Here is a 15783-nt window from a genome sequence, read left to right as displayed (position 1 = left end):
GATAGTTAGTTGTCTCGATGGATATTTTTCAATGATTTTGTTTATTTTACACCTGAGAGTAATCAGGTCAGACTATTTTCTGATTGACAGCATTTGAGTGTCTTCACTGTTAATGTAACAATTATCGCCAATTAGACACCTCTAAAGGTTTTCATTTTTTTAAATGAATGACAAAAATGGTAATAATTTCTGCTTTTAGAATCAAATTACGACTCCAAAACTAAACCGTGAATTTTGTGCGCCGTTACACCCCTGCTTTAAACAAACTGAAGTACACCAGTCTTACTTGGTCCAATTTTCTGATAGGGTTCAACCGGCTCTTCCTCTTTAAGGCCATCCACAGGTAACACTACCTGTTCATATGGATCTGAGGGAAAAGTAGGAAGGAGATGAAGAAGAAATTGGCAATTATCTTCTCTGACAACACGCACATGTATCATAATATGTAAACCTGAGCTCTTTGAGATATTGTTTCCTGCATCAAGAATCATACATGTTTACCTGCTGGCTGCATTTCTTAAGTCGCTGAACTTTGTCAGATGTTATTTTAGTCGTGTGCGTAACTCCTGCTGAGGCTTGTATACTACATGTTGCTTATTCTTCCTTTTCAGGGCGGATTTAAACAGCATCACAAAACATGCACTCAAGATGAAAATAAAGTAAAATATCATGTCCCTAAATTCTCTTGACTAGCAGTTTAAACACTACAAGTACTAGCCTGTCTCAGAAGCACTTTACTTTAAACAGACTATGATTAGACACTACCAATTACGCCTGTATTTTGTAGTCTCTTAGTAAAAAGGATCCAGTTTTTCTTTTTTTTTCCCCTCTCTCTCTCTCTCTCTTTAGCATTTCACTCAGATTTTTTGCTGCCGAGGCCAGTGTGAAATGGAAAGTTCACTGAATAGCTTTCAAGCGCCAGTCTTGGGAGTTTCAAAGAAAAAAAAAAAAAAGTGCCATGCAAATTGCGCAAAAAAGCTCCTGCTTACCATCAACTGCATGCAGGTCACGGTGCTCCTGGAAGCAACTGTAGTATTTATACTTCTTGCCACAGATGTCACAGGAGTAACGGAAGCTACCTGCAGATGAACAGAGAGAGACAGCGGCCAGCGCGGTTTATACGTGACGAACACACAGACCATGGATATCACTGACAATTTGCATTTTGTGGATGACCAAATAGACTGGGGTCAATAATAACCTAATAAAAATAAAATAACACCATGTATGCAGAGTTCAGAGAGCAGGAGAGCCTGGACGTAGCGGCGACAAGTTGAATTCCACCACACAGCAGTTTAATAAGTTCTGAGCGGGGCACACCTAAACCTCCCAGTTCATGTAATGGATTTTCTTGAAAAATTCATGTGAAAACTTTCTATTAAGTTCATGGGACCTTGCAAAATCCTTAAGCTCTACGATGAATACTATGTTTTTTTTTTAAGTTATGAATTTTTTAAGTTTGGCCCTCGGAGCTCAGTTTCATCGTTTTTTTGGCGATTCTCTCCAAGGTTCAGCAACCACTTATATTTCCTTGGACTGAGTTGAAATTAGCGCTGAACATCCAACAAGACCCGAACGATCATTTGCAACTAAGCAGTTGTTGCTGGAAATTTCAGTTTGTAAAAACGATCTAGACTCGTCATCACTTTCTTGCAAGCAAATTTGGATTCTGTGCAAGATAATATATGAATCCAATAATTCAAATTGCTAATATTTCACACTTTTTACTGGCTGCAGCATTAGAACAAGTGGTAGTATTTCATAGGTGGGTATTTGTACTATGCTGCCTTCCAAGGTTTTCCATGTGTGAAACTCAGAGGTCACTTTATCGGGTGCATTTGTGAAATCTAATGTAAACAAGCACAACAGCGCTGCCTTTAATTCTAATTTTGACCGAGAAGCACTTGAAAATCGCGAACCCCGAGGTATTCCTGTTGTTTTTCACACTTAATTTGCAGTGCAAGTGCTACACGGTGCCATAAAAAGAGTGACATTGCTCTGTTTTTAGTCTTTCTGCAACAGCAACAGGGATTAATGAACAAAAAAATAAAAAATAAGTAGACGGCAGCAGCAGCAGCAGCAGCAGATTTGATTGCATGCTGACAGACAGACAGGGAGACTAAATGAGATTACATAGCATTTGAGCCACTGGGGGAAAGGTAAAGGAGAAGTTAATATTGATTTCATTATTTTGATTAGCAAAAATAGGTCTATGCAAATTACATTCCAACACAAATCCAAAGCTGCATTTTAATTTAGAAATACATTTAAACACTTAAGTATAAGAGAGAGCAGAACAAGTTTTTGAAAATCATGTGCTTGTTCATACTGCTAGCATTATTCTAACTGGAATATGGAATTGAAATTAGGACCTAAATCATGCCAACGCCATTTCATCTGTTTAACTGTGCATTAATATTGATTCTCATTTACATGTCTAAAATTGATTTAGCTTTTGCAGACGTTCCTTGTCAAGCCCATAAAGGGCTAACACAGTGAAAGGACATAAGGGATGTAGATTACTTGTTCTGCTCTTGCTAATTTTGTTGCAGCGAGAATCATTGTGCAGCCAGGTGGCTGTTGACAAGTAAGAACATCTGAAGTGTCTCTTGGCACGCCACAGTCAAATCCTGTCTGAAGGCAATCTGTTGCATAAACAGCATGGCACAGAGCAACTGTACGACAAAATCAATTTCCAACCACATTTCTCCAGTTGGTTCAGGTTTAGTCTTCTCTCCATAATAAGATGTCTGACTGATGTTGCCCCAGCAGAAGGCCTCTCACCACACACCCATGTGACAAATGTTTTATCATTTAGCAGCACGGCGACAACTTCTAAATTTTCTCCAGTCTGTTCTCTCGGGGCACACTGCTAATTCAATCAGCTGCATTCCTGGCTGAATTCCTAGGGCATTTCAAAGATGTAAATATGGTACAAAATATTTCACAGCAGAAGAGAAAAAAAACCTGCTCTGGACTGAGAGTTTATAAGACTAAAAATCCTCTCTGTTAAAGTTGAACAATATTTTGTAAACAAAGAAAGCGGCCGTTCTGGAAACGCGATTGTCTTCACGTCACACCGACCCGGTTGATGAAATTTATGCTTAACTGGCAAGAGGGAACCACGGCTACAACAGCAATTATTAGGGTGCCTGACTATAATTGCATTTATAAAACCTCAAGGCTTGCAATACGATGCACATTCTATAATTTTCTCGCCAATTAACGTGATTAAAACCACTTTCCACAAATTAGCGGATTCTTGGCATTTGTCGGCGTAATTAAAGCTCACGTAACGTCATTGCTCCGAGCACAGGTGAGGACGCGTTCGGAGTAAATCGATAAAAGTGTAGCAACAGAGATAATTGGCTATGGATGCATGATCCTTGCAGGTTAGGCTTCCCTTTACAGTTAGCTCTGTGTGCACTAACTTTCGAAACAGCCACAGACACAAACACTCCCCCCAAAAAAAGAAGCAAGGACAGTAATTAGACAAGTCCAACCGAAGACTAGACTTTTCCTTTATTTTTAAGAGACTCTGGAGAAACATCCAAGATACAAAAACCTCTAACTTCCACTGGCTTGTTTCTATAATAGTTCAACCAATTACATATAATGTCAAACCTGGGATTATCCATTATTCTAATTCATTTATGAAGCACTGTAACCATGATATTTCACATTCAAATGCCAATACACACTTTTTGCCCTCATTCACAGGTTCAGGTTGCTCAAAACTAAAAACACGAGGTCAATTTTGCATATGATTTCACAACCACACTCTCATTTCCTTGTAAAGTCGATATTTTAACCCTCTGAACCCTGAGAAGTTTTGGGAGGTTTTTGTCGCACTTTTACTCGGATGTCTGAAATTACTCGCTTAACCTGCTGCCACCGCGGTTAGGTAGAAGAAAATGGATAGATGGGACATTTTTAACTCACTGTGGGCTCATTTTAACTGCAATGTAAAGTCCTGCACCTCTATTAAAGAGCCCAACCATGGCTAGAAGAAAAGAGAACTCAACAAAAGAGAGTCAAAAGTTGAATGTATTTATCTATTTTACAAATACTGAAATATAAAAATAGAATCAACACAATATTTTCCAAGTGCCCACAGGTGTTACTAACTCTGGGGAAAAAAATGGTGCCTCTACATCCTGTAGATATTTTACTACTTACATGTTTATTTTCTTTCAATAATTGTCTCCCATGTACTCTGTAAACACGGCCTACAGTTCTGCCCAGTTAAGCTTTAAAAGCTCCTGAATTTTGGTCGCAGCTGAGTCACTAAAGGCTTTGCAGCTGAGCCGATGAGCTCAGAATTTCTTGTTTTTTACCAAATCTGGTTCGTGCACACTGTATATTTTTGCAACTTTTTAAAGTAAAACCCATAGAATAAAGTGATTTTGCTAAAATATCACAATTTCAAGTTCAAGTTTAGTTAATTTTTCCTACAGAACCAGAAATCCCATGACTAGTTCAAGGACCAATCCAATGATCCGATAAAAATGACACAATTTCTGGGATATTCCTAAAGATAACATGCTTTTCAAACCCACAAGTGGGTTTTGGAGTTCTGGGGGTTAATTTTAAAAATGGTGTAAACGGCTATGAGCGTGTGTGGGAAGCTCCATAACCATCGCTCATGTCGCTCTGACATTATTTTTAGTCTTTAATCTAACTTTGATCCCAGCGATAATCTCGGCTGCTTAAGAAACACGAACCCGTGTTTACAGGAATCCTGCTGCGATTGAACAAATTAATGTGCAAAGTTAAAGTTCCCAGGTTTCCATTTCACAATTTAAACAGATCCGTACCAACAATCTGTCTATAATCCTCCTTCAAGTCTAGGCTGTATTTCAACTGATTTAAACCCTGAAAAGAAAAAGAACGCAACCTACTCATTCATTTGCATCACACCACTCTGGTTTTTTGGCAGGAGTGCAGAAAAAAAAAAAAACATCAATGCAATAACATAACTTTGGCATTTGATTATTCAACTTACATCCTGTTGGAACTTCACTTCCTGAATGGTATTTTATTGTTTCACCGGTACCTGAGGCATCACACCGCCAGCAGCCCCTGCAGTTTTTATTTCTAACGCGGAGCTTTTTTTGGTCTGAACGCCCACTTAATCAGAGCTATGTAAAGTTTGTTCAAGCCAAGCTCCTAAAATACTCTCTTCAACTCCAAAAACTCCTCCACAACACTACTGCCTGTGTTGCTTTGCAAACTTCTCCTTGTGCTGCTAACACTTGTTCAAAGCAGGGGTATCAGTCAGCCTGGATTAATTTTTACTCAAATTGTAAAATGCAGCCTTGGAATGACCCTGTGGAGTAATTTCTTATGAATCTTGCGTTAAGCAGGCTTAGAGTCAAGGTTACAAAAATAGCCACACCTTGGCTGTGCTGCCCTTTACTTTAGCTTTAAACTTTACTTACAGATCACTGATAAGTTCATTCAGTTTTTACCCAAAAGAAAATCTGCATTTACCAACATCTACATCACCACTCTCTGCCACCTTCACTTTCACTTGGACTGCTCACAAGCAAGCAAAGTTTAAAAATACACTCAGAAATTGATATGCCAGTCATTATCAAGAGTAAAGTCTAAATGTGTGGTATCAACCAAAAAATGCTTTACAGCATGTTCTATCCTCTTAAGAATTTAATCTAATAGCGCTTTCATCGCCAAGCAGCCTCACTGGCCTACTTATTAACACTGTCACAGACCTTTTGGTTACACTGTGTTTGTATTCCTCATACAGCTTTTTTTTTTTTTTTTTTTTTTTAAACTCTTGTTCTGTCTGCATAAAGATGACTGCTCTTTCTTTTTCTCTTTGCCATGTTGATAGTGCTGCCTTTAAGCGATGTGCACATTCACGTAATGATTGTCGAGAGTGCGTGTAGGAAGATTTATAAATAACTCAAGTACTACTCTGAGGAACGAGTATTTTTAGTCCTAATCAAACTTTCACCGTGACGGTAAGATGCCTGATAAACACAGGTCTTGGCGGCTGATATGCGCTGCCATTCAAAGAGTTATATCACAATACCTGCGGGCCAGGCATTTATTTTTATAGGTAGTTTGAGGTCTACCGCAGCTAGAGGAAGTGCCGATGGCAGACAGTGAGGGGCCAGCTGTGAGGATGAAGTCTTTCAGTGGCTCGGTTTAACTAATTCCCCTTAAAACTAAACTGAATGAATTTTGTGTGCAAAATATTATTGTTATCATCCAAACACTGTGTCCAGACATGTTGTGTCACAATATTGAAGGCAAAGATTACCTCATCTAAACCATATCTAGTAAAAAAAAAGACATGTCTTCTAAATAAGCCAAGTCTGAAATAAACAGCTTTGTGCTGGCATGCTAATAAAGTTGACTTTGTTTAGTACATGAGTGTGCAAATGTGTACGTACTGTTGGGGGTTTGGGGCAGACCATCTCCAACCATGCTCTCTGATTCTATAGTAGGGGGAAAAAAACACAAAAAAAAAGAATTGGACTTCTGTGAGTTAATGCCAACGTGTGCTCACAGCTTCCAACATGCGCTAAAAACTTCCATCTTTCACATTGAAATAATTCAGAGGACAATAAGACGATGAAATCATAGCAAATGCTCGCCAAAACAGGACACGTGTGACTCATGTCGAGAAAGTGAATAATTTTAGGACCAGACTGTCAGGAGGAAAAACACAGCAGTCAGTTATTATTTGGCTTCTCACTAAGACCAAAGACATTTTTAGAAATATATATCTTACCTCTGTGTGCCCTGACGTGCGTCTGAAAGCAGTTATAATACTTGTACTTCTTCCCGCATACCCCACAAACATAGGAACCTGCGGGAAAAAAATTCAAAACAGCATCATAAAAACAAAGCAATAGTATCATCAGGAATGCATATAATATGATGTGTATGGCCGTCTTCTGTCCCATCTAATCTTCCTCCTACTTCGGTGAAGATCCACTTGCCATTAGCTTCTTAAATATTCCACAAACGAATCATGAGAAATCTGCTAATGTTGTCATAAAGCCGTGAACAGCACATTGTACACAGTTTCACTGCTCCCTGAATTTATGTCTGTCCTACACCTTGAAATTTCCAGAGAGATTTCACTCACTTCTTTCCTCGCTGCTGTCTTAAATGGAAGAATTATTACAAAACTGATAAACTGCATGAGCAAAGGCTGGTATCAGGACCAATAAAAGCCACGTTTAAATTGGTCAGTATCAGTCATATAAAGACAGCTTCTGTTTCCAAGCCTTTATTGTGTTCCAGTGATGTGAGCCATTAAAATGCTCCAAGGTACAACCTGAGAGCAGTACCAGGTTTTGACCAGGCGGCTGTAAGTGGTGTTATCTATAATCAGCTACCAGTTTATTTGGTAAGGCTAGCTACAACTAATGCAGGTTTAAGAGAAGTGTTGGTCTTTACATTTGAGTTGTACTGGATTATTATAACAGGAACATGTGATATTTGGCCCAACCCTACTACGCTGATAAGATTACAATAAATACTAGCAACACGATAACCTTCAGAAAAGGCAGGATGTATTCAAGAGCTGCTCCACTAGCCAGCTAGGTGTACCAAATAAACTGAAAGTGCATATATTTCTACATATACGATGCATACATATTGCAAGTGATTTCATTGAGGATTTTGTTAGTGTTAGAATAACCACAAAAATAAAATCTTTACCATCATCATGTGACAGTTTCTGCTTTGCAAATGAATGACAGGCGAACAACCGAACCTCTTTTATATCCCGGCTCACACAAATTAAAAACAGCACATTTTCTCAATTCCTCCGAATGTTACGATCGCTAGCCATGTGTAGATCGGTGTTATTTACCCAGGTTCTGAGATATCTATCTGTAAGATTTCAGCTGCCACCCCAATACGTGGAGGTGAAAGGAATTTCATTTGTGCTCACAGGATTGGAAAATTACATTTAAAAAAAAAAATTCAACAGCAACTGCGAGGTGTCAGTAGTTTTCATTGGGGCCATTTCTTCTCAAGAAAGGAGTTAAAACAAAAACCGCTCACAGTGACGTTTGTGAATTATCCTGGGTAACCGCAAACGATGTTTCTGAAAACTGCAACTAGTGTTGAATTTGTTAAAAAAAAAGAAAAGTAATGCTGGGGTCTGTTTTCAACAGTCAGGAAGCAAAGTCAGGGTCAAAAGACCACCAGACATGATCGTCCATATGTACATTCACACACCTATGCATGAGTCTGTGCTCTTCGTTGGAGGAGGAGTACCAAGGGCAAACATACCCTCGGTCTGAGCTCTGCGGGATCCACCTCCGCTCGTTCCTCCTTCACTTCCTCCAATGACAACACAGATCTCAGCAGGGTTGCCATCCCCGACTTTCCCGTTGCTTGTCTCCGAGGTCCCGGGTTCCTTCTTCACGGTGACGGGCGGCGGACTAGAACTCTTGGTCGTCGAGGCGTCCGTGGCTGCGCTCCCGCCGTCTGCCTGCTCCTTCCCAGGATTGGGTGCCTCTTGTGCACTCATGACTCAACCTCCTCTGAGCCTGTGCTTCTGTATGAGGAACAGAAACAGAGAGACAAACACTTTACTGCCCCTGTCAGAACATAGAGTCTGGAACGTGGCGTGACTATATGATACCAAACTAGGTGCGGGCAACGCCAGGTCGAACAGAAATGACAACTCGCTCTCTATTAAAGAAGGAAGTTGGGTGTAGAAGTCAGCATTTGGGCCGAGTGTTGAAGAGCAAAATGTCCAAAATAGGCACCAGCCTGCATTTGACAAACACAGGAGTCTAAAAAGGCCTAAAATGTGACACCCACCCCTCTTTTCTAAATGCAGCCGAGAGCTGCTGCAGCTCAAAGTGCACAGGAGACACTACAGGTAATACATCTGTGTCAGTGCAATTTTGACAACAGACAATTTTGTGTTAGCCATGAAGATCAGAGTAGCTTAACTCTTCATTAGTGACCTTTGATGGCATAAATTCCACAGCTTTGTGGAAGCCAAACGCTTTAATTTCAGAAATATCTAAATTACACAACTTGCTACTTCAGCACATGGCTATAAAAGGCCTTGTCAAGAGAATGTGCTCAAAATGCAACCAAGCAAAACAGAGTTATGCCAGGATGACTGATATTATGGAAAGAGGGGGGAAAATTGGTCTTCTAATAATAGCGCACCAATACAGCAACAACAAGCCTTTTCATAGCCCAAATACACCTTTCTTTGGATATGACATACGACCAACAAGCCTCAGCAAACAGGCCCATGAGCCGGATAACGCTGAGACACGAAACAGTTCAAATACCTTCACCTGTAACAAAATAAAAAGCGCTGTCAGCTACATCATTCTGTGCATGCAACACTCACAAGGCCTGCAAGGGTTTGTTCAGTTTCCACATCACCTTATTCAGCCTCCATATGAAAGAAACTTGAATATTTTATGTACAAATCTATGTCCAGCTCCTTCCCAGTTTTCACTGCTTAGTATTTATTAAGCGTTTAATTTGTATTTTTCTATTTTAAAGGCATTTTTTTCCCCCCAAATTCTCGTTTCAGCAGTCCGGTCACGGCGTCCGGTCTCACCGCTGGCATAAGGTGTACAGCAAGTGAGCGGTGTGTAATCTTATCCACACAGGCCGCGGACTGAAAGTGTGCCCGCAAGTAAGCTACCATTAAAGTCGCACATTACCCACGGCTCCTTGTTTTGCATTTTAACAGTTTTGAAGAAAAAATAATGTTGCTGAAAAGAGGAAAAAATCTCCAAACTACTACACTTTACTACAGAAACGAACCACATAGCTGCTCATGCTTTAATCAGAGGCTCAAGCTACAAACTCAGGGCATGATCTTTAAATCTTTAGATCACAAAATGTAAAGCCAAGCTTCTCCGTCTCAATTACAGCACAATAACGTCTCGCTGCAGCATAGGAAGTAATGAATTATATGTTTCTACAACTGAGTGACTCACTATCTTTGAATCTAAGCTAACCGCTCAGAAGTATCTGCAGTTTGTCTTGAGCCACGGCTGCTCGTGCTTGTTCTAATCAAGGTAAAGACTTTAAACTGAACATTTTTATCCACTTTGCTGGACTTCTTCCTGCTAGGCCTCTTCATATTCTTAACGTCAAACCAGCGTTCTAGGAAGAAAAAAAAAAACAGCATATCAAGCAATAATAATCAAAGCTATATTCACTTAAGTCTTTTGTGATATAGTAAATTGAAAAAAAAAAAGAAAAAGCTGAGTAGATCGCTATCAGCACGCCCCATTTTGGAAGAAGCAGACAAAAGTACTAACATGGAAGGAAAAGCAATGATGTGCTGCGGATAGGAGGATGGGAGCAAAACGTATTTTCGCCATGTAAAAAAAAAAAACTTAACCTAATCAAGCATCAACATCAATTCAGCGTACACTATAGTTAGCCGCCTTCTGACAGGGAGCTGCAGCGCTCTCTTTACAGTCAGCCACCAGACGGTTGACAAAAGCAGCCATTTTCCCTCGCGGTGCACGAGAGATGCCGGTCTACCGCCGTGCCACTTTGGTTGTTGTTGGTCCTTTTGAAAAGACGACTCTGTCAACAAGGTGCAGCGGTGAAAATATTCTACAATAGCGTAAACCGATATTGATTATTTTTTTTAGGTGGGTTTTTTTTATTTTTTTTTACATGATCAGATTAGGTTGCCATGGCGACTGTGCCCTTCTGAACTGTTCCCCCCCTCCCCTTGCAGCTACATTTTGAAATAAATCATCCGGCTGTAAGGGAAATCCATCTACAACTGGCGCAGATTTAAAAAACCACTGCCAATTTGTCCGGGCCCAGCAGTTCAACTCTCGAGCAGATGGTTTGAGGTAATAAGAAGTCCGCAAAAAAAATGTCATCCCTGGATCAGCAGGTAACTTCTGCAAACTCTGCAACTGTTGAGTGCATGCGTCTACAATCAGGCGTGGCAGGAAAACACTAACAGTAGGCTTGACTGCCGCAGACCAAATACAGCCTTTTTCTTTTTTAAAAGGAGAAGAACTTGACACAGGCTGTGAAGCACGGTGGCAGAAAAGGTTACGAATAAATTCAGAATCATATCCAAAAAGTGCTTGAATATAATGTGAGGCCATTTGAGCAAAAAAAAAAAAAAAAAAAGCTGAACCGGAAGCGGACTTTTCAGCAGGGTAATGATCCTAAGCGCACCAGCAAATCCACCAAGCAATGACTGAAAAAGAAGAAATGGAAGGTTACAGAATGACCTAGCCCAGATTTGAATCCTATTTTCCAATCCCCCTCCCCGCTGTGGAGGGATTTGAAATGGGCAGTACATGCGAGAAAACCCTCAAACATATTGCAACTGAAGGAATTTTGCATGGAAGAGTGTTCAACAATTTCTGCAAGCCAATGTCAGAGACTGGCAGGCGAAATACAAAAACTTACTTCTGCTTAAGGAGGTAAAACTAATGCTGAGGCGACAGAAGAATTGCCCAACAGTTGACTTTTTTTTTTTTTTGTTGGAAAAAGTTAAAAATGTCTTTGGGGTGTGCGAGTAAACCGCCTGTATCTATAGGAACTGTATCACAAAAGGATCAAATGTGTCCTTGTCCAAACATGTCAAAAAAAGAAGGAAAAAAAAGCCCAACTATTTCCATATTTACACTGATAAGGCCAAACCTGTTTGCTCAGAAAACTTTGGTTCTTGTTCCTGTGTTTGTACAATCGCACAAGTTTATTTCTAAATTCTTTCACTTCTGGAGTGAAGCGGATCAACAGCACAGTTGTAATCTCCGTGTCTGTGCGCTTGGCAGATACAGAAATTGTACTGGATAGATAGAACTGGGTCATCCCATCTCAAATCATCAAATTTTTAGAACAGGCTTCTGCTCGACCATCACTGGTTTCGCCTGAATTTTTCATGGCATACAATACCGATATTTATGAAGATATTTGTGAAATTTTGAGCTTGATATATTAAAAGACTTTTATTTTATTATCTCAGGAAGTGTTAAAAGATAAAAGCCTGGTGTTTCTCATCACGCCATTGATTCAGAATCTACAACATTGGACAAGTAGGTCAAACAGTCTCTGATGGTGGGTGACGGAAAAAAAAAAGTAAGTCATCGGAAAAAGCACACATTACCAAAAAAGAAAAAGAAAAATGTACATGTCCAGTCATGTTTTCTGAACCATATATAGCTGCATGTCACAATCATACTAAAACAAATCAGGTAAAAATACTTTCTAATATGAAACAACGAGTCACAAAATCAACAGAAAGGTTCCAACATGGTTCTCTACATATAACTAAGAAAATGATTCGGGCACATGTTCCATTTTTGGACCCCACTTTGTAGGCATGAACCTGGGTTTAAGGGGACCTGTCATGGATTTTGTGTAATAATTACTAATTGCATTTAGGTCATTGTAGGGCTGGACCCGAATAGCCAACTATTCGTTTGCTGTGCTGGAATCGGGATACCAATTTTGATATCCGAATACCTCCCTCCCGCTACCATGGAATCGGTGCGGTGATCGCTAACCTAAACACCTAAACTGGATTTTGTAGCCAAATGCTGCTTGTGGGTCCCGCCCACTTCCAGCCTTTCAGAGCCTGCGCGGACCCCTTCCCCGGAACGAATACCCACCCACCACCACCGCATGGCACCCCCAAATATTCGGGATATTCGTCATTAATTGGGGCCGAATATCCGGAGAACACAAATTGCTATTCGGACCAACCCTAGGTCACTGAGATGGCATCAGCATGATAGAACCACGATCAGATACAAAGATCTGTTGGGACAGTGGGGCTTTTCAAGTAGGAAATTTTCCCGCCTTGACATATATTTATTAGTAACCTGATGTACTAATGTGAGCAAGACTTTAGGGCTACATTTATTCTTGTGATTATTGTGAAAACTGTTCAATTGGATCAAAATGGCTTCTCTTGCTTTATGGTCCATTGGGAATAAACTTGGCCTTCAAGACCAATGTCACAAGCTGGACTGTATGCACAAAGTTAAAGTGTAAGTACATGTACACCTATAGTAACTGTTTAAGCGTTTACCTTCTCCATTTTTTGTTAATGTGTGCTCAAAGATGGGACTTTTCATTACAGCCTTATTTTTTTAACTCACTCATAAGCAGAGATCATTTGATCTACTTTTCTAATGTTGGATATTCTGAATAAATGACATTATGAGAAAAAACATCAGGCTTTTTATCTTAAATAGTACCTTAAGGTAGCGTCCTTCAAACATAGCCTGAAATTTTAATGTGCAAAAGATGTGCTGAAGGCGGATCGACGGGCAATTTTAAAAAAAATTTATCTCGGAAAATATTTGACATATCAATGTAAAATTATACAGACAGCAATTTAAATATCTGCAGTTTGTGATGGTGCAGAAGGCCTCTGATGATCTGAGGCTGAATAAGTCAACTATTTAAACGCTACTGACTACTCGCACAGTTTATTCAACTGGGCTAAAAACGAAGATGTGCTGAAGCTATTTCAGCTGCCTCTTTTGTTGGTCACATGAACCAGCTCTTGCAGTTGTCTGCCAAGAGTTTCCTGTCAATAGAAGACATACTGGGCAAAGCCTGTTAGGCGAATGGCCGCCTCATTCAAACCAAAGCAACAAACAATCACATATGATTACTTATTCACAATGTCTAGTTTGTTTATTAAATATTTACATTCTCAGTCTCCATACGGGAGCGGCACATATAGAAGTGGCAGTTTGGAGAGTTCATGTGCCGCCCTTCCTGTGTAGCACAACAGTTTTGGGGGGGATATATATGTGATTATATTCTGAATCTAAAGCAAGAAATCAGAGCAAACACTTGTGACGACGCTGACATCGGCCCGTTCAGACACGCAGAGGTCAACGCTGAGACATCGTGTACCATTTCGGCATCGTTGCCACAGTTAAGAGAATGTCTGAACGCGTAACCGTGATTTTAAAACTCATGCAAGAACTTGCACAAAAATCTTTTGGGTCAGCAAACTTAGCCGCATGTTTATTGTCTACACGGCGGTGCCAAATTTTACAGCTCAGTGACATCAGAAATTAAAATGTCAGTTCTCGCATTTTCCAACTTCAAGAGCGAAGAGCCGTATGGGAAAAGTGGATTCCTGAAATGGCTGGCGTTCCACGATCTGAAGAACGCCTCAAAAAGTTGCTGATCGGGGCTGATTTTAATATTTTAGATCGACTGTGGAAAATGCTCCTGAGCAATACAGTCGTGTCATTCTGATGAAACTTTCTGGGAGGAGGGGGGTAAAAACAACAGTGAATTCAATAAGCATCACTGCCGACACGCAGGACTATTGAGGATCAAAACAACTTTAAAAATATCCACTAAAATAAACAGCACCTGCAAGTAGAAAAAAGACGAGGTTTTAACAATATCTCACTGATGGATAAGAAGAAATATGTAACCGCAGAGAGATTAAAGCTCTGAATTTGTCTGTCGAAGTAAACAGAAAAACGTGGACGTGAGCCAGCTTCTTTCTGCTCAATGTAAATGGAAAAATGCTAAATTTAATGAGGAATGTTTTTAATTTTTATTGGACCTACAGAGTTTAGATCGACAGGCTCGACTGCATTTTAAAACTAACTGGTTATGATTTTTTTGCTAAGACTATTTTATGAAACACGTGCCAACAGTGAGCGCGGCTTGAATCCCAGCCGAATCAAACGGAGACAAATATATTGACTCTTTAACTTTGCTGCATTAATCACTTGTTTATAAATGATTAATACTAAAAACGGAGATACACTGGTCACGTCACTTACTTATTAAAGGGGAACTGAAGCTTCTTGAAGTGGTTTTTTAAGAGTTCCTAAAAGCAGTTGCACTTCATTTAATAGATAGTCAATTAAAACCAGTACTCAGACTTATTGTGCTGTACATCTCCGGGTTCAATATATGAAATTTCCTCAGTTCGGTACGCCCTGTGAGCCAAACAAAGCGCTGTCAAGAGTTCTTCTTCTGTTTACATTTCTATAACGAACATTCTAGAACATTTTGGCAGCAGTTGATGTCTATCGGCTATATAGCGGGGTTAGCCTTGAAACCTGAGCAGACACCGTGCCGATTTTATTAAACGCGTACAACCAACAGTTTTATGTCGGCCTTCTTCGCAGCCAATTTTCTCCGCTCAGTTCCACCGGCCGGCCATCATGCGGAGCTCACCCTGAACAGAAATACCACTCCCCCGGTCCCGTCGTCTAATAATAAGTCCAATAAAGTTCTTTCCGACAACACGGTTGTGTCCTCAGCGTCGGCCAAAAGAGGGGAAAGGCGGTGTTACTTGTTGCAATTTTAAAAGCTGAAACTGCAGCGCTGGCTTTAATAGTTAATTTAGGTTAACCCTCTGAACCCCGAGCAGTTCCTCTGCATTTTTTTTTTTGCTCCTGTAACATTTTTACTTGCTTGTGGACTCATTTTCCATTACAATGTGGAAACAGCACAAGAAGCAGAAAGAACTCAACTTCCATGCAGCTGTAATATCCTAAATCTTCGGAAAAAAATAAATTTAAGACACGTGCAACCGACACGTACAACATTTTTTTCCAAGCGCCCCCAGGTCATACCGACACTAGGAAAAAAAAGGTGTCGCTACATATTGTTGATATTTTACGACTTCTATTTTTGATTCCTTTCCATACTTGTCACCTATCTGCTCTGTGTAAATACGGCTCGCAGTTCAGTACAGTTCAGCTGAATACTCACTGAATTTTTCTCATGTGGCTGTTGGTCACAGCTGAGTCACTCCAGGATCCTCGGTTGCACAGCCGA

At 40.2% G+C, this 15783-nt stretch overlaps 1 protein-coding gene across 5 annotated transcripts in view; it reads right to left on the bottom strand.

Annotated features, from left to right (window-relative positions):
* The window catches only part of znf618 (zinc finger protein 618), a 36116-nt gene that overhangs the window by 14290 nt on the left and 6043 nt on the right, over positions 1–15783 (bottom strand). For 3 of the 5 annotated variants that reach the window (XM_008298240.1, XM_008298242.1, XM_008298243.1), the window contains exons 2-6: positions 8224–8545; positions 6761–6838; positions 6420–6464; positions 990–1079; positions 287–367 (exon numbers count right to left, since the gene is read on the bottom strand). In XM_008298240.1, the coding sequence (XP_008296462.1) occupies positions 287–367; positions 990–1079; positions 6420–6464; positions 6761–6838; positions 8224–8518 (589 nt within the window). In that variant the 5' untranslated portion in view covers positions 8519–8545. The remainder of the gene's footprint in view (positions 1–286; positions 368–989; positions 1080–6419; positions 6465–6760; positions 6839–8223; positions 8546–15783) is intronic. The other 2 variants (XM_008298241.1, XM_008298244.1) reach the window with 1 other exon arrangement.

This window comes from Stegastes partitus, unplaced genomic scaffold (genome assembly GCF_000690725.1).
Source record: "Stegastes partitus isolate 25-593 unplaced genomic scaffold, Stegastes_partitus-1.0.2 Scaffold1297, whole genome shotgun sequence".
Classification (NCBI taxonomy): domain Eukaryota; kingdom Metazoa; phylum Chordata; class Actinopteri; family Pomacentridae; genus Stegastes; species Stegastes partitus.
Note: the sequence above shows the minus strand (reverse complement) of the source record. Positions and strands in the feature narration are given on the sequence as shown.